The following is a 24,048-nucleotide window of genomic DNA, read 5'->3' as shown; positions in this document are numbered from 1 at the left end:
CCCCCCTCCCCTCCCCTCGTTTTGGAATTTTTGGAATTTCAACCAGATATAAGCAAGCAAAGCCCTTTCATATACTAACTGAGTTTGAAAAGTGGCCTTTGACCCAACCCACATAAAGGTGCCAAACTGACATCAGCCAGACCAGAGGACCTCCCAAAGGAGTCGTGTGTTTGACGCAATCATCCAATTTATAGCAAGGCATGAGAGCACTTAACGATCTTTCCAGGTTATCTTCACCTTTGATCACAGGAAGGAGAGTTAATCCCATCGCCACACCACCAAGAACTCTTCCACAGACGGGGAAGAACTTTCTCATATCATCACTGGTGAAGATGGGAGTTGTGCGTTGAAGACTAAACACATTTCTCTTAGTCAGGACTATGCATGACTTGAACTAATGAATACAAGTTTCACCCCCCCCCCTCTCTCTCTCTATCCCTGCCTCTCCCTAACACATCATCAATGGTGGTACTCGGGGTCGAGTATGACCGTCCTCCCGCTGGGTCCCTCTAGGTCCTCAGGTGGACATAGAGGCCAGTCCTGGAGCCACATAATGTGAGGACGCCTGCGCATGACAGCTTTTTCCGTGGAGTGGCTGATGCGCCTGCAGCCACCACACGGTGCTTGGCAGGGGGGTGGCCAGAGTCCAATTGCATGACCTGGAGACATCTTCCTCCGGTGCCACCGTTGAGGTCTTTGTTGGATGTGGAACCTCCCTCTTGACCTCTCCGCCTTGGGTGACCCTACCAGGGGTCAAGCTCCGGGCGGCATAGCTCTTGGGATCATTGGTACATGCAAGCTTCTGCACCACAGCAAGGGGGCGATCCAGGAGAACACACACACACACACAAGCACATAAACACCCTCAATAACCCCTCTCTGAAATCTGCCAGATGCCGTTGATCTTATCTGAGGTCATAAATTCAAACCTTCCTTAGAGAGCTGTAGGGTAACTCTCTTTGTTTCTGTGCATGTCTGAATGGATATAAATTAATTGTTCAACCCTCTAGTAACCCAACCAGTACTATTCGCAAACAATTTCATGAACAATGATCTAGGCCCCGTAATTATAATGCCTAGATTGGCTGAGATACCGATTCAAGATTTTAACTGCATTTCTACCATCTAACCATACTGTTATCTAGTGACCATTGGCGGTTAGGTCTCTCGGGTCCAACCATATGCTGTTAATCCGTGCTTATTTTAGTATTTCCTTTCATTTTATTTTAATTGATTTTATTCAGTTAATCTTCTCGTATAAGATGGTATTTTTATCATATGGTAATCAATGAGTCGTTACTTAATCAGCGATCCAAAGTGATATCTAGCCAAAGGATCTAGCAAGATGAGTTTCTATAGCTGCTGTCAGTAGACGAGCAGACGTTAATCGTGTGTTTTCTGGTGTGTTGGACAATATGCTGTAATGTACTTCCATCCACCCATCATCCAAACCACTTCTCCTGCTCTCAGGGTGGCGGGGATGCTGCAGCCTATCCCGGCAGGCACTGGGCGGCAGGCGGGGAGACACCCTGGACAGGCCGCCAGGCCATCACAGGGCCCACACACACACATTCACGCCTAGGGACAATTTAATACTGACCTACTGGCCTACATGTCTTTGGACTGTGAGAGGAAACCGGAGCATCCGGAGGAAACCCACGCAGACACGGGGAGAACATGCGAACTCCGCACGGAGGACGACCCGGGACGACCCCCAAGGTTGGACAACCCCGGAGTTCGGACCCAGGACCTTCTTGCTGTGAGGCGACCGCGCTAACCCCTGCGCCGCCCCGCTGACGAGGTTGTAAGTGTGTATTCAGATGCATCCATCCATCCATCCATCATCCAAACCGCTTATCCTGCTCTCAGGGTGGCGGGTATGCTGGAGCCTATCCCAGCAGTCATTGGGCGGCAGGCGGGGAGACACCCTGGACAGGCCGCCAGGCCATCACAGGGCCCACACACACACACACATTCACACACATTCACACCGAGGGACAATTTAGTACGGCCGATCCACCTGGCCTACATGTCTTTGGACTGTGGGAGGAAACCCAAGCAGACAGGGGGAGAACATGCAAACTCCACACAGAGGACGACCCGGGACGACCGCCCAAGGTTGGACTACCCCGGGGCTCGAACCCAGGACCTTCTTGCTGTGAGGCGACCGCACTAACCACTGCGCCACCGTGCCGCCCGAACTGAATAACCCACTCTCCTAAAATCAAGCAATGAATACCAAGAAGAAGGCGGATCGCCACGCATGGCGCGAAAACCGTCTGCCCCGCCTGAGGAAGGCCCGGAGCAAGGTCTAACTAGCCAAGTCTGTTTCTTTGTTCAGTTCTTTTCTAAGTTTTTTCCCCAATTCTTTTTATACTTGGCATTCTTGTTTTTTCTTTATTTCAGAGTTATGCTCGACTCAGCTTTATTATCATTTATACATCTTTTTGAAACAAGCCTCAGTTCTGTATCTCCCCTCGATGGGTAAGCCAAGTTTGATGCGGTTTTGTAATTTATTTCTTTTAATGTGGTCGCAAGGGAAGTGTTACCCATCTGGCCAACGAAATTACTCGCAGATTATTTCTACCAAGTCGGATCAGGTCAGTACAGTAGCTTACTGCTCAAATGGACAAGCGGAGCAGAGGTCCCATCACTCCGGGCTGTTGCCATGGAGACTCCACCAGACTCGCCTATCAGCGTCTGGTCGTTGCTAAGGGACCCGGGCAGTGGCCCGGGGTGTGCTACATACACCTTGTAGCGGGACATCAGCGACGAGCCAGCCGAAGCGAGACGTCGTTGCCAGGCAACCTTGACTCACCTGTGGGTTAATTGCCGCATGAGCGTCGCGTCGGGAGTAAGCCCGCACCACCGCCGACAGCGGCCTCTACCGGCTCAAACCATCTCTACAGCGGTGCCTCGTCTAAACTAGGCTGGAGTCCTGTCTACCGTCTTCGATCAGAGTTGGCGTCAGATAGGAATACAAGATCTGGGTTTCAAGCCTGGGAAAGGGTTTAATCCGTCCGCAGCTTCTGTGAAATCACGTACCCTTTTACGCCATCGCCAAATTAAGTGATAAGCTCTAGCTTGCCAGTTGGATGGGATAAATGGATTAATCAACGCGATTCTGACTTCCCATCTATTCGTATATCCATTCATGTACTCTATTGTTGGTAGACATTTAGCCATTGATAAATGTCTCGATTATCGGAAGTCGTGTGCGCGTGCGCGTGCGCGCGTGCGTGTGTGAAAGGCAAAGAGAAATCCCTGCAATCGAGAATTTACAAGTTCAGATCTGAAACTGATTGATTTGCTTTATCTGAATTTCCTAGGGATGTCGTAGGTGGTGCCATGACTAATATAACAAGACCATTAATAATAATGTAGACATATTCCCCTACAAGCACATCTGCTGCCATCTTACAACGCTGTGATTGTGGCTATGCCCCAGTCTTCTCTGAGTTGCACTCGTGGCCATTGTCCATCCATCCATTATTCAAACTCCTTACCCTGCTCTCAGGGTGGCGGGCATGCTGGAGCCTATCCCAGCAGTCACTGGGCGGCAGGCGGGGAGACACCCTGGACAGGCCGCCAGGCCCCCCCCCCCCCCCCACACACACACACAAACCGAGGGCCACTGTAACCCTCATTCATGGTCACGGCAATGTTGATATGAACCCTGTGTTAGATCACCAGCCTCGGTCGTTATGCAACTGTATTGTTTATAAGGGTGGGGATACCAGCAGTCAGCTGAGACTGGAGAGGTCATTTAGAGGAGTGATGAAATATTTCCCCGCTAAACTTTTTGGTCCAGATGAACTGATTCAACTTTTCTGGCATAGCGTGATGTGAAGTAACTAGTGCCTACCGAGTGGGGGCGCTATTAATGTACTTACTTGTTGAATGACCTGCAATGTGACAGAACAAGAGCGTCCGTCTTAGTGTGTGTGTGTGTGCGTGTGTGTGTGCGCGCGCGCGCGCGTGCGTGCCTGGAAGGAAATCTGGCTGAAAACTGGCGTTCATGGACCGGAAGTTCAAACTATACCGCGTGGCGAATGGCGTCTCCGAAAAACCGGAACGGTGAAGTGCGCAATTGTTCCACACGTGGCAGGAGACGACGCTGTACAGGTATTTCATACTGTGTATTCCGATGATGACGATGATGTGGATGACTTGGATGTACTGAAAGAAAAGTGTCGGCGATATTGTGAGCCGAGGAGGAACATAACGTACCCGAGACGCATGTTTTTTCACACGGGTCCAAGGAAAGGGCGAGTCAATTGGCTTCCGCGCATAACGGGCCCACTGACTTCCGGTTTCTGCCGCAGCGATCATACCAGTTTCCTGTTTGTTGTGCGTTTGGCGACGCCATATTTTTCGCGATGCCTGCCAGGTTTACCACGGATAAAGGTCAACGACGTGCACAGAATTGTCGACAAACGCTCACCTGCACCTACCAGCAGACGGGTGAAAAGTTTCAAGTTGTGCACATCAAGTTATGTCCACAATTATGTGGCTGAGGATGGAAGTCGGTGGACTACAGTTATGCACAGTCTGTTGATGCACACGTGACTGACCTAAAGAATAAAGCCAATGACTGTGAGTTTGGGCAGCTCACAGACTCGCTGATAGGAGACCGCGTCGTGTGTGGAGTCACAGGTCTGAGCCAGACTGCACGGAGAACCCGACTTATCACTGAGTGAAGCTGTTGATGTCTGCAGAGCTAATGAAGCTACACAACCTGAAAGCTTTACATGAACAACGTGAAGTGACGGTGGACAAGCCAAGTAAAATTAAGCTAAAAAAGGTGCCCAAAGACGGCAGTCTCAGTGGGAAAAGTGAATGCAGTAAGTGTGGATACAAACACAAGCCTCACAAGTGTCCTGTCTATGGCCAAACGTGTGTTCACGAAAAAACCCACTATTGTTGCAGGTACAGAACAAAGAAACCGAAGGAAAGCTTTTGATGAATGGGAAGAAGTGTCAATGAAATTTTATGAGAAGAAGGAAGGGAAATGTTCATGGGAGCTCTCGAGTCAAAGAAGAGCGGAATGAAAAGAAGTACTCAAATTGAACAGCCAAATGTTCAAATTCAAGCTAGATACTGGTGCAGATTGCAACGTGTTACCTTTTACAACCTTTCAAGAAGTGGCTGGAAAGGATGCGCAATTACTGAGTCCGGCTCCCAAGTTGATGATGTATTCCCGCCACAAGGTGGTGCCATAGGGCATGGCAAAGCTGAAGTGTGAGGACGAAACTGAAGTGCATGAGTTGAAGTGCCAGATAATAGGAGCCAACTTCCCAGCTATCTTAGGGGGAGATTCCTGCGCACAAAGTGGACAGGGAAAAAGAAACACATCCTGAGGGAATACAAAGATGTGTTCACAGGGTTGGGGTGGGCACCTGGGCAGCATCACATTCTGATAGATCCGGCAGTAGCCCCAGTTATTCACCCACCCAGAAAGGTGCCTTTAGCACTAAAAGACAAGATCAAAAGTGACCTGGACAGGCTGGAGAAACGTGGTGTGGTGGAAAAACAGACAGAACCCACTGACTGGGTTAAAAGCATGGTCACAGTCCAAAAGCCAAACGAAAAAATAAGAGTCTGCATTGACCCCCCCACCCTCCCCCCCCAGACCTCAACAAGGCTATAAAGAGGGAATATTGTCCCCTGCGGACAGTAGAAGTTATGGCAGATGCCAAATGCAGTTGTTTTCGGTATTAGACACAAACTGTGGGTTCTGGCAGATATGAGATAGATGAGGACAGTTCTAAGTTATAAACATTTAACACATCATAGCTACCGATTCAAATGCCTACACTTTGGTGCCTCATCAGCTCCAGAGGTCTTCCAGAAATGCATTGCTCAGTGATTCGCGGACCTGGAAGGAGTTGTGAACGTCATGGATGACATTCTGGTGTGGGGCACAGACAAGGAACAACATGATAAAAGGTTGAGACAGCTTCTTGACAAGATAAGAAGCATTTTTCTCAAACTGAACAATGACAAGATTGGAATGACAGAGATAGACAATATATCAGACACACAGTGAGTACAGAGGGCCTGAAGCCAAGAAAAGGTCAGAGCAATAATGGACATGCTACAACCACAGGACAAAGCAACACTGATGAGGTTCTTGGGCATGGTGGTAGTGCCTGTCAAAGTGCATCCCAGACCTGTCAGATGTGAGTGCACCACTCAAAAAGCTTTTGGAAGGGGATGTCATGTGGCATTGGGAAGCACAGCAGCAATACAGCTTTGAATAGTTGAAGAAACTGGTAGCCAACACCCCAGTGCTCAAGTTTTATGACATAAACAAGGAAGCCACATTGTCAGTGGATGCAAGCTCTGAAGGATTGGGAGCTGTAATAATGCAGGAAGTTGTGACATATGGCTCAAAGTCTCTTAATGACACGGTTAGAAAAAGAACTCCTAGTTATTGTGTATGGGTGTGAACAATTCAAACAGTATCCGTATGGAAAACAGGTACAGGTGGAGTCTGACCATCAACCACTCGAGTCAGAATTCAAAAAAGGACTACATAAAGCTCTTCCCAGACTGCAGAGGATGCTGATGAGGTTGCAGGCTTTTGACTTGTGTGTAGCCTACAAACCAGGAAAAGACTTGCACATCGTGGATACACTCCGCAGAGCTTATCTGCAAGAACAGAATGACCAACTATTGGAGGAGGAAATAGATGTAAATCTTCTATCGGCACATCTTCCAATCACAAAAGAAAAACTGTCAGTTCAAAACTGCAACATCAGAGGTTAGTGAACTACAAGTGGTGATGAAAGCGCTTAATTCAGGGTGGCCAGTGCAAATTGGCAAATTTCTGGCTGAAATAAAGAAATACTGTACGTCCAGAAAAGAACTCAGTTGCTCAGAAGGGCTCATTTTTAAGAATCCCAAACTTGTTGTCCCTCAAAGAATGGGAGCAGAAATATTTCAGAAAATTCATAAAGCCCATCTTGAAATTGTCAAATGCAAAGAGAGAGCAAGCGATGTACTGTTCTGGCCTGGCATTTCCAAAATGTTCTGGCCTGGCATTTCCAAAAAAATTGTGGACATAGTGCTGAAGTGTGCCACCTGTAACACTTTCAAAAAGCGCAATGTGAAAGAACCACGTTTGCACCATGACATTCCAGACAGATCATGGGAAAAACTGGGTGTGGATCTTTTCCATTTTCATCAAAGTGAATGTCTACTGTGTGTAGATCACTACTTGAAGTATCCGGAAATTGCCAAACTGCCCCAGGCAATAAGTGACCATGTCATCATAGCATCATAAATCCATGTTTGCAAGACATGGGATCCCAGATGAGGTCATCACAGACGATGGACCACAGTTTGCCAGTGAGGAGTTAAGACAATTTGCAGAAAAGTGGGAGTTTAAACACACAACATCAGGCCCAGGATTCCCACAATCCGATGGTCAAAGCGAATGAGCTGTCCAGACAATAAAACAACCTGCTCAAGAAGGCACAAGAGAGCCAAGAAGACCCATATTTTGCTCTTCTTGAGTACAGAAATGCACCTTTGGGTGGACTGAAACTCTCTCCTGCCCAACTGTTGTCGGGCCAGAGACTGAAAGCAAAACTGCCAGCAACTGTTTAGCTGTTAAAGCCTCAGTTATACAGAAAGGTGCATGAACAAAGGAAGACAAGACAGCTGGATTAAAAGCACCACTTTGATCGTGGAGCGCAAGACCTGCCTAAACTGCAGAAAGGCGAGACAGTTGGGTTCAGAGCAGGCGATATATGGCAGCCAGCTGTTGTGAAACAGCCATGTTCAGCCACTGTCTTTTGTGGTCCAAACACTTGAAGGAAGTACCTTTGGGGGGAAACAGGCAACACCTGCTGAAGAGCAGCGAGGACAGTTTCCCAGAACCAAAAAGTACAGGTCGGGAAGACTTCCTGGCACCTATCAGTGAACCAGCGGACACCACCTTGGTGATGCCAACACCTGCTCCTTCCCCTATGAAAGAAACTGTAACACCTAAAGTGACTACAGCAGCTCCAGTAAAGACATCACGCTTTGGTAGACTCATTAAACCTCTAAAGCATTATTCACCACAAACCACAGTAAGTGGAGAAACATGACGTTGAGTTAATATTGTTACATTCTAGTTTGCATACTTTGTGAATGTTTGCTCTGAGTTGAAAGCAGTGTTGCATAAATGTTCATATTGAATAGAAAATAAGCCAGTTACAAAATCGAGGACCGGAAAGCTAATGGTTTGAGTTAACTATCTCTCAGTGGAAGAAGGGAAATTCTTTAACAATGTTTAGTTTATCTTTTGTTAAGATATATTATTTTCATGGTTTATATATATATATATATATTTACACTACCGTTCAAAAGTTTGGGATCACCCAAACAATTTCGTGTTTTCCATGAAAAGTCACACTTATTCACCACCATATGTTGTGAAATGAATAGAAAATAGAGTCAAGACATTGACAAGGTTAGAAATAATGATTTGTATTTGAAATAAGATTTTTTTTACATCAAACTTTGCTTTCGTCAAAGAATCCTCCATTTGCAGCAATTACAGCATTGCAGACCTTTGGCATTCTAGCTGTTAATTTGTTGAGGTAATCTGGAGAAATTGCACCCCACGCTTCCAGAAGCAGCTCCCACAAGTTGGATTGGTTGGATGGGCACTTCTTTGAGCAGATTGAGTTTCTGGAGCATCACATTTGTGGGGTCAATTAAACGCTCAAAATGGCCAGAAAAAGAGAACTTTCATCTGAAACTCGACAGTCTATTCTTGTTCTTAGAAATGAAGGCTATTCCATGCGAGAAATTGCTAAGAAATTGAAGATTTCCTACACCGGTGTGTACTACTCCCTTCAGAGGACAGCACAAACAGGCTCTAACAGGTACTATTTAATGAAGATGCCAGTTGGGGACCTGTGAGGCGTCTGTTTCTCAAACTAGAGACTCTAATGTACTTATCTTCTTGCTCAGTTGTGCAACGCGGCCTCCCACTTCTTTTTCTACTCTGGTTAGAGCCATGCATAAATATGCAAAATATGCATTTTTCTAAAAATGGCTAAAAACCACTTTTCTCGGCATTTCAGATGATTCTGAGCATCTTTGATTTTTTTTCACCTATATAAAAAAAAAATTCTGGGACTTAGAAATGTTTTGGCATTATGCAAAATATATGCATTTTTGCAAAAACGCACTTATGATCCTAATTTTTTTTGGAGGTGGTAGGTATTGTTCCAGAGAGGACCAGAAAAATAGCAGAAAATTAAAATATAATTATGCATAATTATGCAAAATATTCATTTTCTAAAAATGGCTAAAAAATACTTTTCTCGGCATTTCAGATGATTCTGAGCATTTGGGGGGAGGGAGTTGGAGTGTGGGGGGGGTTAGGGGCAGGGGGAAGAATGAAGAGGAGGGAGATTTAGACGGGTGGATAACTAAACCGCTACATTGTGGCGGGGTTCTTCTATTATATATAATACTAGAAGAACCCCACTACAATGTAGCGGTTTGGTTCTCCACCCGTCTAAATCTCCCTCCTCTTCATCCTGCCAGCTAACCGCCTTCCCACTGCCCCTAACCCCCCCCCCACACTCCTCCCCCCTCCCCCCAAATGCTCAGAATCATCTGAAATGCCGAGAAAAGTGGTTTACCCCCCCCCCCACTCCAACACCCTCCCCCCAAACGCTCAGAATCATCTGAAATGCCGAGAAAAGTGGTTTTTAGCCATTTTTAGAAAAATGCACATTTTGCATAATTATGCATAATTATGCATACTTTTAATTTTCTGGGATTTTTCCCGTACTCTGAGACAATACCTACCACCTCCAAAAAGAATTAGGATCATAAGTGCTTTAGTTTTCAGTCCCACTATCTACACTAACTAACACCACACACACACACACACACACACACACACACACACACACACACTAACACCACACACACACACATTCCGAAAATATATGAGTAGATTTTCTGGGACTTAGAAATGTTCTGGCATTATGCAAAATATATGCATTTTTGCAAAAATGCACTTATGATCCTAATTTTTTTTGGAGGTGGTAGGTATTGTTCCAGAGGACCAGAAAAATAGCAGAACATTAAAATATAATGATGCATAATTATGCAAAATATGCATTTTCTAAAAATGGCACCACTTTTCTCGGCATTTCAGATGATTCTGAGCATTTGGGGGGAGGGAGTTGGAGTGGGGGGGGTTTAGGGGCAGGGGGAAGGATGAAGAAGAGGGAGATTTAGACGGGTGGATAACCAAACCACTACATTGTAGCGGGGTTCTTCTAGTATATATATAAAACAAATCCAGTAAGTCGAGTAAATTCTTTATGAGACAGTACAAGCCTGTTTCATGCCATAAGTAATCATCCTTATTGATTGCTTATGGCATGAAACAGGCTTGTACTGTCTCATAAAGAATTTACTTGACTCACTGGATTATTTTGCTCCTTATTTGTTGAGCACTTTCCCTACCGTTGAGTGTTTCTTTAAATAAAGTTTATATATATATATATATATGTATGCTGATGTTCTGCTTGAAAGAATGGAGATGTGATGGGAAGTAACTAGTGCTTAACAAGTGGGGGCGCTGTTAACTTACTTTCCTGTTGAATGACTTGTAATGTGACAGAACAAGGGACACTTAGTAAAAAGTCTAGTTGAAGTTGACACAAGCAATGTTCTCCGTCTCAGTTTATGTACACTCATCATTCACTCATCATTCAATAACAATATATATTACACTATTTCTTTCTAGGCATATTTTTTGTTGATACTAGTTAAAATGGGACTAAAATTTTCCCTTATAACATACTTCCATTTAAGCACCAATTCTGCAAAAGCAGTTGTCTCCTCTTGGAACCAATTTGATTTGCACCTCGTGAAATCAATTTTCAAGATAAGCTATAGCATGGGCCCTTAGCTATGTAGCACATGGAACAGGTAATTTGCAAGTGACTATAGAGGCCTATTACTGATTAACTTCATGGCTGCAAGGGTCTTTTTTTTTGGGGTAACATCAAGTTTTTATTTTGGTCTGGTGTCCTGGTGCAGATGGAGGTGGAGCTGGACTTCAGAAAGTATCCAGCTCCACCCGCCCCCATCACCCTGTGTGGCTCCCCAGTTGACACTGTGGGATCCTTCTGCTTCCTGGGCACCATCATCACCCAGGACCTAAAGTGGGAGCTGAACATCAGCTCCCTCACCAAGAAGGCACAGCAGAGGATGTGTTTCCAGCGGCAGCCGAAAAAGTTCAACCTGCCAAAGCCAATGATGGTGCACTTTTATACTGCCATCACTGAGTCCATCCTCACCTCTTCCATCACTAGCTGCTACGCTGCTGCCGAGGATAAGGGCGGACTGCAGCGTATCATTCGCTGTGCTGAGAGGGGGATTAGCTGCAACCTGCCATCCCTCCATGACCGGTGTGCCTCCAGGACACTGAAGCGAGCGGGAAAGATCATGGCTGACCCTTCCCATCCTGGCTATGGTCTCTTAAAAACACTCCCCTCTGGCAAGAGGCTATGGTCTGTAAAAACCAGAACCTCACACAACAAGAACAGCTTCTTCCCTACAGCCGTAGGCCTTTCTAACAAGCCCCCAGACACCCACAGAGCCTGCCATTGCTGCTCCCTTTTATCTTCCCAACTGTACGCTCTGTATACGGGCACCCCGCATAAAACCTGCACTACCCTGTAAATGACTCTTATTCTGCAAATAACTTCTTAAAATTCTCATTTAACTTTTCGCAAATGTAGCTCCTGCTACCCCAGTGCCGTGCGTCAGGGGCTGCCACATGGTCTCATGTTCAACTCTGAACCGGTGTTAATTGGACCAAATTGCACCTTACTTTCACTTTCCATTTTATTTTGTGTTGTTATAATTTATTTATTATTCTTTTTTAACTTTTATCTTTACTATTTAATGTTATTTTACCCTCTTGCACCAGCATACCAAGACGAATTCCTTGTATGTTCTTGTGCTTGGCACTAAATCTGTTTCTGGTTCTTCTGATTCTGATTTTTTTTTCCCCACCTGAGAGTACTGTAAATTTCATTGAGCACTCAGCACCTAAGAATGCCACTTAAGCTTTACTTAAAATAGGTGTTAGAACTATTATACAAAGTGCTTAGGTCTTACGTTTTGGTTAAGAGTTTCTAATCACCCAAGTCAGAGTTTAGGAGGGCTTTTAAAAGTATTTCTAAGACATTTTATCCACTGCAGCCCTAGCTGTCAATACTGACCTGATAAAAGCAGTACATTTAGTCTTCTTCCTCATTCTTTAGATTCAGCCCTCTTGAAACTGTTGCAGCCACTTGCCGATATTGATGAATCAACTGATAGTCTGGTGCTAAAGTCAAGTCAAGTCAGTTTTATTTGTATAGCCCATTATCACAAACTACAAATTTGCCTCAAGGGGCGTTACAGCAACACAACATCCTGTCCTGAATAGTGAAAATGATGAAATTCTCAAACGATGTGGACCTGTCACCTGTGTGCCGACTTATACAAACTTTCCTAAGCGGCAGTGCATTGTATGTAACTGTATGAGTGATCCCCATATCTTAATCATTATGTGAGAGCACTCTGACACATGTCCCACCCCCCTTCTGTTGCACAATGCTGCATGAGAGAACAAGGAATTTGGTGACTGGCACATGGGAAATCAATAACCATTGGCTTGAAGAAGGAGTTCGTTGGTACTTTTGCCAAAAGAGGCAGAAGACTCGTGCTTTATTAGTGACTTTGTATTTGCAGTGGGAACAGCTTTCTCATCCAGCCACCCTTTTATGTGAGAATTTTGACAGTTTCAAGGGAAAACGTGGGGAAAAAAAACAAAACAAAAAAAAACAACTGTTTAGGCATTACCTTTGTTAAGTGCTTGCCGCTTTATTTCTTGCTGAAAACGGTCCGGAGGTTGCTCTTACGGACGGCCGTTCCACTGTGCCAACATCCTGCACACACCCTGGCCAGCTTCAGAGTTTTTGAACATAAGTAGAAATACTTCCAGACATTAAATTTTGTTATCATTTACCTGTAATATGAAGCTGTGTTTTAGCTTCATGTTATCCTTTTGAGAGTAGAGGGTGGCGTTAGAGAGAAACACTTGTTAGTTTAGTAATAGTGTTATTTCAGAAAGCTGTTACTTTATTATAGAAGAGAGTGTCCTGCTCGTTTTGGCTGCTGTCACTGTGACAAACTTGGGGAGAACGGCCATAAAAATACTTGAGATTGTTGAGTTTAACTATCATTTACCAGTAATATGAAGCTTTTTTTATGTTTCATTTTATCATTAATCATTTTGAGAGAAGAACATTACTGGAAACGTGTCACATTACAAATGGGGACACTTTTATAAGTTACGATGGATTGCCTTCATCATATTATATATATATATATATATATAACAGCAGGAAAGATGCATTTTGAAGTTAGTTCATGATAAAGGTATAGATGTGCATACACTGTAGCTTATCATTGACAGTAATCATCAGAGTGAGGGAGGAGGTGGTGGGGAAATCTTGCAATGAAAAAAGGACCAAAAAAAAGCCCAAAAACAAAACAGAAATGACAGTGTTTTGATATTGGCATCTGACCTCAAGCACTTAACTTGGCATGTGTATAAAGTTAAAGAAAAACGATTGAATCAATGATGAGATAAAAAAAAAAGTTTTTCACTAAGCAATGCAGACCTATACGATCTTATAGTATAGAAAATTCATTAAGAAAAATTTTAACGATTGTCATTATCATAACAATAATAATTATAAAAATCAGTATTATTGATTATTATAATAATCAATAATAGTTGATTGTAAATACCAATCAATTTATTTATTGTTCTTTATTTATTTATTGATATTTAAAATAAATCTTTATTTGCAAGTAAATATTCAATAATAATAATTATTAAAAAATAATAAATTTTTAATGATTAAGATGATTTTTAATCATCATTAAGAAAGAAAAATAAAGTTGTACTAAAGTACAACATATGAAAGAAAAAAGATTATATGTATATATGAGCACCCCCCCCCAAAAAAAACCAAAACGCACAAAACCTCCACCTTGTTCAAAATGACCAGCTGCTCGTAGTGACCATGTCAGCCTGGATGGTCTCAGGTCAGTGGTCACACATGAGGCTCCTGGCGGCGATGGAGGGGAGAGTAGAGCCTACATGTGTTTCTTGGTGTTATGCAAGGCAGAGATGGAGTCCTCCTTTCTATTTAGCCAGTTCCCTTTCTGTATCGCCACAAAACAAGAGTTACTTGAGAGTGATAAACTGATGACTTAAGAGTGATGACGTCATCAAACGTCCTTCTTTAACTGTCAGAAGACTGACTTGCTAAAGGCTACGGTCACATTAGTGCACTGTAGGAAAAAAGCATGGAAAAAGGGATGCTTTGTTTCCCCCTCATATCCATAACACCATAAGCTGGTAGGAAACTGTAGTGTATTGTGTAAATTATAAAACGGTCCTCGGTTACACGTCAGACACATGGGCGTGTATTGTATGTAGGGTCATTTGCAGCGTTGTGTATTTTGTTTGACTTCAGCAAAGAGCCGTCAGTTATGCTGGCTTTGGTGATTGCTTCCTGGATGGGGGCCTATGTATCTTTTAAGGTCCTATCAGCATAATTCTGATTTTAACTGTAGCAAAAACTGACCATCATGCATGGGGGGAGGGGGGGGTTGAAAAAGTTGTCGATGTATACCAGTTGCAAAATGATAGCTTGATCAAGGTGCTTTAGATTTCTGGCTTTCAAAACCTACATTCCTGCCTGAAAGCTTTATTTTGGTAAACAAAGCAGTAGACTGTGTCCCGCCCAATAGAAAAACCAATGTCCTTCCACAAAACTACAGGTCCATAAGTTTGTCCGTTCCAACTTTTCAAAATGGAGTAGCCAGCTTTTCAATATGGTTGAAAGAATAGAAAAAAAAACTTTTTATACAGCAAAAAAAAAACCCCAAAAAAACAAGTGCTGTTCCAAAAGTAGAAGAAATGTAAAACTTCCTAAAGCAGAATGAAGACAAATCTGAAGTTGTCCTATTGCCCCCCCCCCCCCGACTCTATTACAGTATTTAGCAACAGTCTTGGCAACCTGTCCACCCTTGTCAAACATCACGTCAAGATCCTTGGTGTGAAATTTGATTCCGCCTTCTAGTTTGACAAGCAAGTCAATACAGTAGTGAAAACCCGTTTTTTCCAGCTTCATACTATTGCCAAAATCAACCTGTTTCTCTCTTTTAAAGAGCTCAAGAAAGTTACCCACACTTTGCTACCCTGCCACTTGGACTACTGCACCACCGTGTTGGGATTAGTCAGTCGTTCCTGTCCTGCCTGCAACTGGTCCAGAACACCGCACCCAGGCTCCTGACAGGTACTCAGAAGAGAGACCATATTACCCTTATACTGGCCCCTCTCCAATGGCTGCCTGTGCGGTTCAGAATTGATATTTTTTTTTACTTTTTTTTTTTTTTACATTTATTTCTAGTTTTTCCCCTTATCCCACCTGATTAACCCAATGGCATATGGCCGGAACTCTTGTTGAATAACTCCCCTGGCTCACGTTTCCACAGGAAGGAGATAGGCGTAACACCAGCTTCCTTCAAACTCGTGTCGGCTGCTCTCGCTATTTTACACGCTGAAGCCTCCTCGCATGGATTACATCACCTTCGGGCCGCAAAGGAGGCGTAGGGAGAATGCTTTCAGTTGCTTGGCTGCAGGCGCCCGGGTGGGCCAGAGGGGTCGCTGGAGAACGACGAGTCCCCGAACACTACACCGATCTACACCCACTATCCCTCGGGTAAGGGTGGCCAAATGAATGCCCTACCCCGTGGACGCTCTGGCCGTGACCGGTTACGGCGAGTCTGGGATACGAACCTCTCAACCACGTGACGAGCGGATTGCAAGAACGGCGGTGTATTCCGCTCGGCCACCAGAGCGGCCTCAGAATTGATTTTAAGGTTTGTTTATAAAGGCTTAAATGGGCTGCCCCCCCCCCCCTATATCGAAGACCTTTTAACCTTCTATTCCTAATCCAGGTCCCTCAGGTCGGCTGACTTGGGACTCCTGGCAGTCCTGCAATCTAACCTTAAAGTCAGGGATGATCCGCACCTTTGCAGTTGCAGCCCCTAGACTGTGGAACAGCATCCCCCTCCCTATAAGATCTGCCCCCTCCACTGACCCTTTTAAGTCCAGGCTCAAAACTTACTTTTGTTCTCTACCATTTGAATCCTCCTGATGTGGCTGAATTCTGGCTTGTGCCTATGTTCATGTGTTGTTTATTCATGTCTACGAACTATGTGCCTTGTTGTCTATGTTTCTTTTATTTGTGTTGTAGCTACCTGCTCTGGTCTGTACAGCACTTTGGTCAGCGTGGGTCGTTTTTAAATGTGCTCTATAAATACATTTTAACTGACTTGACTAGATATCGATTTTGAGAAGGGGCAAAAACTTTCTTACGCTAAAGGCATAAAAACTGGTTTGGAGATGGCCATGCTACTGTTGGACAAGGGAGCAGCGTTTTCATAATATAGAGAGACATGCGATACTTTATAAATATTACACAGCATTTTATGATATGATTACATAATATGATTACATCTTCACTTGGCATCTCTGCTGTTTCCCTGCCTTAGCTAGCTAGTGTAACTGTGAGATGTTATTTGCCCAGGAAGTTGAATCAGTTCATCTGGACACAAACTTTAGTGGGAGAGACGTTTCATCACTTATGACATGTTTCCAGGATTTCTATACCTGGGTTATTGAGCATGCATCAAGCATTAGTTGTGTCACTTGCAGGGCGTCGTTAGGTGTCACTGTTGCAGTTCCTACGGGATGCTGATGGTGAACACCAAAGAAACATTTTACTAATCACACATTTAAATTCTGCTTCCTGTTTATTCTGTACAGTCAGCTCACAGCAGTCTTTGTTGTGAGCTTTGCTAAAAGTTTTTCCTCAGTTTTAGAAAATCCACAGAGGCCAGGCAGTCATCCATTGCCTTGTCAAGTCAAGTCAAGTCAATTTAGTTTGAGTAGCCAATATCACAAATTACAAATTTGCCTTAACGGACCTTGTGACTGTAGAAGTAAAGACGGTGTTGACAAACAGTCTAAGGGCAGGGTGTTGTGTTGCTGTAAAGCCCTTTGAGGCAAATTTGTAATTTGTGGCACTTAGATGAGCGGTGAAACGTTTCTCCCAATAAACGTTGTGTCTGGATGAACTGATTCAACTTCCTGGACTCAGTTAATTATTGTTTTTAATTCAAAGATCTTTGGGCCCATTTTTGCTGCTCAACCGTGATGCCCGAAGTAAATAAAATGAAGTGTGCTGCCTGTGTGGGCATAGAGTAACCCTTGTGACATCTCATCTGTTGAATCCACAGTAAGGATTTTGATTACCTTTTTACTATAATACTGTATGTACTTTTATTATGCCACAGCAACCAATGGCAGTGGTAGAACAAAGGTCTTGATTTTGGAGGGGGAAAAAAAACCAAAACAAGGAATTCGTTGGCGTTTGCTGAATCCGGATATATTATCGACTCAATACAGAACTAGCTATCGAAACCCAACCCTTGTTCTGAGGTAATGAGATTGATTTAGGAAGATTGGTTCATGCCACACAGAACTAGTGCTGTAGAGAGAAAACAAACAAACTCTAGAGGAGTTGACTGAATCAGCTCTGCAGAGAACAAGAGAAAATCTACATACCGTGATTTGCAGAGGATAATGGTACATTTTCTGGTTTGAGTCTTGTCATAGATGGTTGTTCAAGGTTAGTGCTTGCTGATTTGTTGATAGGCCCATAAATGCTTATTAGTTAAGTGGTTGTCGAAAGTTTGTTGATGACTGACTGATGATCCATTTTCAACGCTTCTGTGCCTTGAGATTTTTTGTTTCTCTTGTGGCTTAGGTTACATAGGTAGTGCATTTGGATACATCAATGAAACACCATAGATTTCTTTTGTACTTGGCCAATTTCCCCACTCTTAGGAGCCGTCCCAGTCAATGCTCCGCCCCCTCTGCCGATCTGGGGAGGGCTGCAGACTACCACATGCCTCCTCCCATACATGTGGAGTCGCCAGCCGCTTCTATTCACCTGACAGTGAGGAGTTTCACCAGGGGGACGTAGCGTGTGGGAGGATCACGCTATTCCCCCCAGTTCCCCCTCCCCCCGAACAGGCACCCCGACCGACCAGAGGAGGCGCTAGTGCAGCGACCAGGACACATACCCACATCCGGCTTCCCACCCGCAGACACGGCCAACTGTGTCTTTAGGGATGCCCGACCAAGCCGGAGGTAAAACGGGGATTCGATCCGGCGATCCCCGTGTTGGTAGGCAGCGGAATAGACTGCCACGCCACCCGGACGCCCTACACCATAGATTTCTTTCTCCAATAAACCAGAATGCTCTCAAAATATTTTTTCGATTAATCTGAATGTTTGAGGTACAAATGTCCACAGCAGATGAGATTGATTTGACGACACTGGGAACATTAAAAATGAAAATCTTGATCATTTGCTTTGTAGAAACCTGGTCCTGATTGGTCTGTCCTGTCGTTACTCAGAGAACCTCTTTCAGAACCACTGGTCCATGACATATTAGTCCTCTTTATTCCTCAACCCAGCTCCAAACCTCGCTTTGGATGTACATGGTTCCTAATGAGTTTTCACAGTCCAAATGGACACGGAGGACTCCCCTGTCCTCTCTGGAGCAAGGAGGGCAGGAGGCCAAACTGCAGACTTGCCTGGTCAGCTTGCCCTGTGACTTCAACCCTCATCCCTCGAGGAATGTGCCTCATTGTACGACACTTCAATTAGCTTTCTAAGAGGTTTATCGGGGGCCTTATTTCCACTCTCTGCTCTTATTTACAGAGTGACCTCTCGCTGGCCTCTTACAGCTTTGAGGGGAGCCAATTAAGCAAGGCTGTTGATTGATGTCTGTGAGCCGGGCCATGCAGTTTCAAATCTCCTCTGGGATGTGAGCCCACACAGTTACATGGAAGCCAAGCCTCATTTCTAAACAACTTGAAATAAATGAGATTACAAATAAATAAGTAAATAAATAAATTATCAATCAAACAAACAAAAACAGATCAATAGATAGATGGATGGATGGATAGATAGATAGATAGATAGATAGATAGATAGATAGATAGATAGATAGATAGATAGATAGATAGATAGATAGATAGATAGATAGATAGATAGATAGATAGATAGATAGATAGATAGATAGATAGATAGATAGATAGATAGTGAAGCGACCTAATTTAAATGGAATTAAAGACCCAAAACAGCAGCATACTGAAGGTGTGTGGATGTTTTCTTTTTCTTCAGTTATAATTTTTCCTACATCAGCACCAGTTCTACAAAGACTCCCGGGTAGGAAATGCTTAAATGCCAGGGGAGGTGAGATAAAACGTGCCCATGGCCTAAAAATGGGGGAAAACAGGGCTCGTCGTTGCCATGACACCAGACGACCTCCCGATGCCTAACGACTCGGCCAATGGACAGCTTTGTCTGCCGTATACCTTGATCTGATTGGGGATTAGCGGGGTTTTGCAACCAGCTCAGTGTTCATTCTGTGATTCACCTTTTGAGTCAAGAATCAAACTTCCGTTCCCCATGCCATGGCATGTTTTTTAACCTCAAACTGGGCAAATTTGTGAGAATCAGGACCTTTACTGGATTTTAAAGGTTAACTCAAATCCAGACTGGGTTTTCCCATAACACTAAACAAAGAAGTTGGCCATTAAATGTAATTGAGAATTAATTCAGCAGTCCTTAATGTGAAATCTAGTGCCAGTACAAACTGGCACTGACATTTTGGGGAGAATGACAGACATATTTTATTCTCTATATATTTTGAAGCCAAACGAATCCACCTGAATGTCAGCCGTTAAATACGCTGAAACTCTATCCATCTTGACTCGGGTTTCCTCCTCCTCAGCTCAGTCGGGACCAAACAATGACTTGGCGTAACAGCCCTTCCTGCACAGTGGGTCATCGATGGAAACGCTGACCACACCTTTGTTCAAAGTCTGAGCAACAAAGCTGTGTTTACACCTGGCCTCCTTCTTCACACCACAAGTGGGCCATTAACTCTTCCGTGGCCTCGGAGGAGCAACGCCGAACCTTACGTGTGTCCTACATCACCGTCGTCCAATATTCGGGCAGCCTGACGGCACTTGTTTGAATATGAGCAACTTCCTTGAAGCCCGGTTTGAAGGACGAAGAGGACGAGGAGGGATTTAATTGCACGGAAACGGTGGTTTCGGTTGACTGTAAGGGTTCAGAGCCGAAGGACGACCACGTCTCCTGGAGGAGAATCACGCTCACAAATCAACCGCTACAGGCCTGCGAACGGGTGGGAAACCTACCACCCACGACCAGCGGAGTGCTGCAAGACTCTGTCTGCCCTGCCGGGTTGGCAGGTGACCAGGCGGACTTCTCTAATACCGAGTTACTGCCGAATTACTGCTGAATTACTGCCACTCTATAAAACAACTGCAGGTGATGTAACAGCGAAAGAGGATGTTGACCCTTTTTTTGTTTTTGTTTTTGTGCGTATGCGTGGACAGGACACGGACACAGATTATAACACAACTCTTGGTGATGCAACTGTGATGCAACCTGCAAACGTGCAATGCTCGAAGCAGCTTATAGACACACACACACACACAAACACAAATACTTTTGTTTTCTCTGACCCACATACGTGAGATAAGACTGTGCAAACAAACACACACACACACACACACACACACATGCAGAATGTGACTTCTATAAAAACCATTGCAAGGTTTCCACAAAGCGGCTGCTCCTAGTTTCATGTGTATATTGCGCTGCAATTACACAATCACATTAATCTTCCAATTGGATTATCTTGTTAAATATCAAGCAAAGAGCCTAAACCAATTGGCCGTTTAATTGCTTGTGGGACAACACAATACGATTAAGTCTCCATCGACAGAAGGGACACGCTGATTGCATTATGCGAAATGTAATTAGATATTGTCTTGAGTCCGGCACGGTTAACAAAAAAGAGCAGCGCCGTAATCCAAACGCAGATCAGCGGCGAAGGCGGTAGGGACGCCGTCGCTGAACAGTTCTCGTCACACCGGGAGGGACAAACTGCAGCGGATGAGGACGAATAACCCGGAGATGAGCTTTACAGACGGACCCCAGCAACTAATTATCTCACTTTTAACGAGACGGCCGGCGGACTTGAAACGCTTCCTGACTCTCTCACTTCTAATGAGACCGGCTGTCAGTCAGAAGGCAGGTTTTCCCCTCACAGTCTCCCCCATTTCTCCCCCCCCCCACCCCCCACCGGGCCCCCGGTCACCCTGCCTCCCAGGTAACACTCGGAAACGTTCATGAAAAAAAATGTAGCATCTGGTCCTACCTGTGATGAGGACGGCTTTGCCCTCGGCGGGCAGCAGGGGCTCGGGGTTGTTCCTGGTCGAGTAGAGGCGGCAAGTGAGGAAGATGACTGCCAGCCCCAGGAAGAAGGGCACGTAGAACGTCCAGAGCCTCTCCACCAGGACGGTGGCCCCCAGCCAGGCGACCAGGGTCGGGGCAGCGCTAATGTGGGACGCCAGCAGCTTCTTCATGGCCCCCCCAACCAACATGGTCAGCACGCCCATGTAGATCCAAAAGGGAAGGGTATAGTCTTCCATCATATGCAGCAGAGCTGTGGGCTGGAGGTGAGGGTGGCTGGAGGTCTGTGGTGGGTGGGGGGGGGGCGGTGGTGTCTCTGTAGTTTTGTAGTCCCTGGGCAAACTCTTCTCTCCTTTATGTCTCTTGTCTGTCTGTCCCACTCTTTGCTTCTTTGCAAAAAAAAGAGGGGGGAAGCAGGACCAGGACCCAGACGACTAAAATGTGAGCAAAATTTGTCTCTGTTCTGCTTCTTTATCCCTTTCCCACCGGTCTCTCTCTTGCCCCCTCTTTCCCTATCGCTCTGTTTTCCTTTCTCTCTTGCACACAGACATACACACATCAGACTCCAGATCAACCAGGACACACTGACAGCTGGAGTAAAACCTTGTGTATATATATAGAGGCAGGCTGCTGGGGAGGGGCGGGGCTAAACCAGCCCTCATCTAATCTGCAGCCAATGGCCAAAGTTTATAGCAGTTTAGCACCTACCCAGACCCCCCCCCCAACACACACACACACACACACACACACACACACACACACCCTTCCCTGTCTCACCCTTGTCAGTCTCTTTTTCTCTCCTCCTCTCTCTTGCTTCTCATACTGTTGCTCATTTCATTTACATTGCCCCCCCACACACACACACACAACCACACACAACCACACACACACACACAACCACACACACACACACACACACACACAACCACACACACACACACTGGTTTGTGTGTGTGTGTGGTCATGGGTGTGTGTGTGGTCGTGGTCGTGGCCGTGGCCATGGTCATAGTCGTGGCTGTGGTCATAGTCGTGGCAGTGGCCGTGGTTGTGGCCATTGTCATAGTCGTGGCAGTGGTTGTGGCCATTGTCATAGTCGTGGCCGTGGCCGTGGTTGTGGCCATTGTCATAGTCGTGGCAGTGGTTGTGGCTGTGATCATGGTCGTGGCCGTGGTCGTAGTCGTGGCAGTGGCCGTGGTTGTGGCCATTGTCATGGTCGTGGCTGTGGTCATAGTCATAGTGCCGGCCATGGTTGTGGCCGTGGTCGTGGCAGTGGCCGTGGTCGTGGCAGTGGCCGTGGCTGTGGCCGTGGTCATGGTCGTAGTGCTGGCCATGGTTGTGGCCGTGGTCGTGGCAGTGGCCGTGGTCGTAGTTGTGGTAGTGGCCGTGGTCGTAGTCGTGGTAGTGGCCGTGGTCGTAGTTGTGGTAGTGGCCGTGGTCGTAGTCGTGGTAGTGGCCGTGGCTGTGGCCGTGGTCATGGTCGTAGTGCTGGCCATGGTTGTGGCCGTGGTCGTGGCAGTGGCCGTGGTCGTAGTCGTGGTAGTGGCCGTGGTTGTGGCCGTGGGCATGGTCATAATCGTAGTGCCGGCCGTGGTCGTGGTCGTGGCCGTGGTCGTAGTCGTGGCAGTGGCCGTGGCTGTGGCCGTGGCCATGGTCGTAGTGCTGGCCATGGTTGTGGCCGTGGTCGTGGCAGTGGCCATGGTCGTAGTTGTGGCAGTGGTTGTGGTTGTGGCCGTGGTCATGGTCATAGTCGTAGTGCCGGCCGTGGTTGTGGCCGTGGTCGTGGCAGTGGCCGTGGTCGTACTTGTGGCAGTGGTTGTGGCCGTGGCAGTGGCCATGGTTGTGGCAGTGGCCGTGGCTGTGGTCATAGTCGTAGTCGTGGCTGTGGTTGTGGCCGTGGTCATGGTTGTGGTCGTGGCTGTGGTAGCAGTCGTGGCAGTGGCCGTGGTTGTGGCAGTGGCCGTGGTCGTAGTCGTGGCAGTGGCCGTGGTTGTGGCCGTGGTCATGGTCATAGTCGTAGTGCCGGCCGTGGTTGTGGCCGTGGTCGTGGCAGTGGCCGTGGTCGTACTCGTGGCAGTGGTTGTGGCAGTGGTTGTGGCTGTGGCTGTGGTCATAGTCGTAGTCGTGGCTGTGGTTGTGGCCGTGGTCATGGTTGTGGTCGTGGCTGTGGTAGCAGTCGTGGCAGTGGCCGTGGTTGTGGCAGTGGCCGTGGTCGTAGTCGTGGCAGTGGCCGTGGTTGTGGCCGTGGTCATGGTCATAGTCGTAGTGCCGGCCGTGGTTGTGGCCGTGGTCGTGGCAGTGGCCGTGGTCGTACTCGTGGCAGTGGTTGTGGCAGTGGTTGTGGCTGTGGCTGTGGTCATAGTCGTAGTCGTGGCTGTGGTTGTGGCCGTGGTCATGGTTGTGGTCGTGGCTGTGGTAATAGTCGTGGCAGTGGCCGTGGTTGTGGCAGTGGCCGTGGTCATGGTCGTGGCTGTGGTCATAGTCGTAGTCGTGGCCGTGGTCGTAGTCGTGGCCGTGGTTGTGGCCGTGGTCGTAGTCGTGGCCGTGGTTGTGGCAGTGGCCGTGGTCGTGGCCGTGGTTGTGGC

The 24,048-nt window shown here is 46.1% G+C and overlaps 1 protein-coding gene across 2 annotated transcripts in view; it reads right to left on the bottom strand.

The window, feature by feature from the left end:
* The window catches only part of hsd11b2 (hydroxysteroid (11-beta) dehydrogenase 2), a 60,556-nt gene extending 38,525 nt beyond the window's left edge, over positions 1 to 22,031 (bottom strand). For both annotated transcript variants that reach the window (XM_056278528.1, XM_056278529.1), the window contains exon 1: positions 21,432 to 22,031. In XM_056278528.1, coding sequence (XP_056134503.1) covers positions 21,432 to 21,708 — 277 coding nt within the window. In that variant the 5' untranslated portion in view covers positions 21,709 to 22,031. The remainder of the gene's footprint in view (positions 1 to 21,431) is intronic.
* Between the last annotated feature and the right edge of the window lie 2,017 nt (positions 22,032 to 24,048).

Source organism: Lampris incognitus, chromosome 4, assembly GCF_029633865.1.
Source record: "Lampris incognitus isolate fLamInc1 chromosome 4, fLamInc1.hap2, whole genome shotgun sequence".
Classification (NCBI taxonomy): domain Eukaryota; kingdom Metazoa; phylum Chordata; class Actinopteri; order Lampriformes; family Lampridae; genus Lampris; species Lampris incognitus.
The sequence above is the reverse complement of the archived record's forward strand: the minus strand, read 5'-3'. Positions and strand labels throughout refer to the sequence as shown.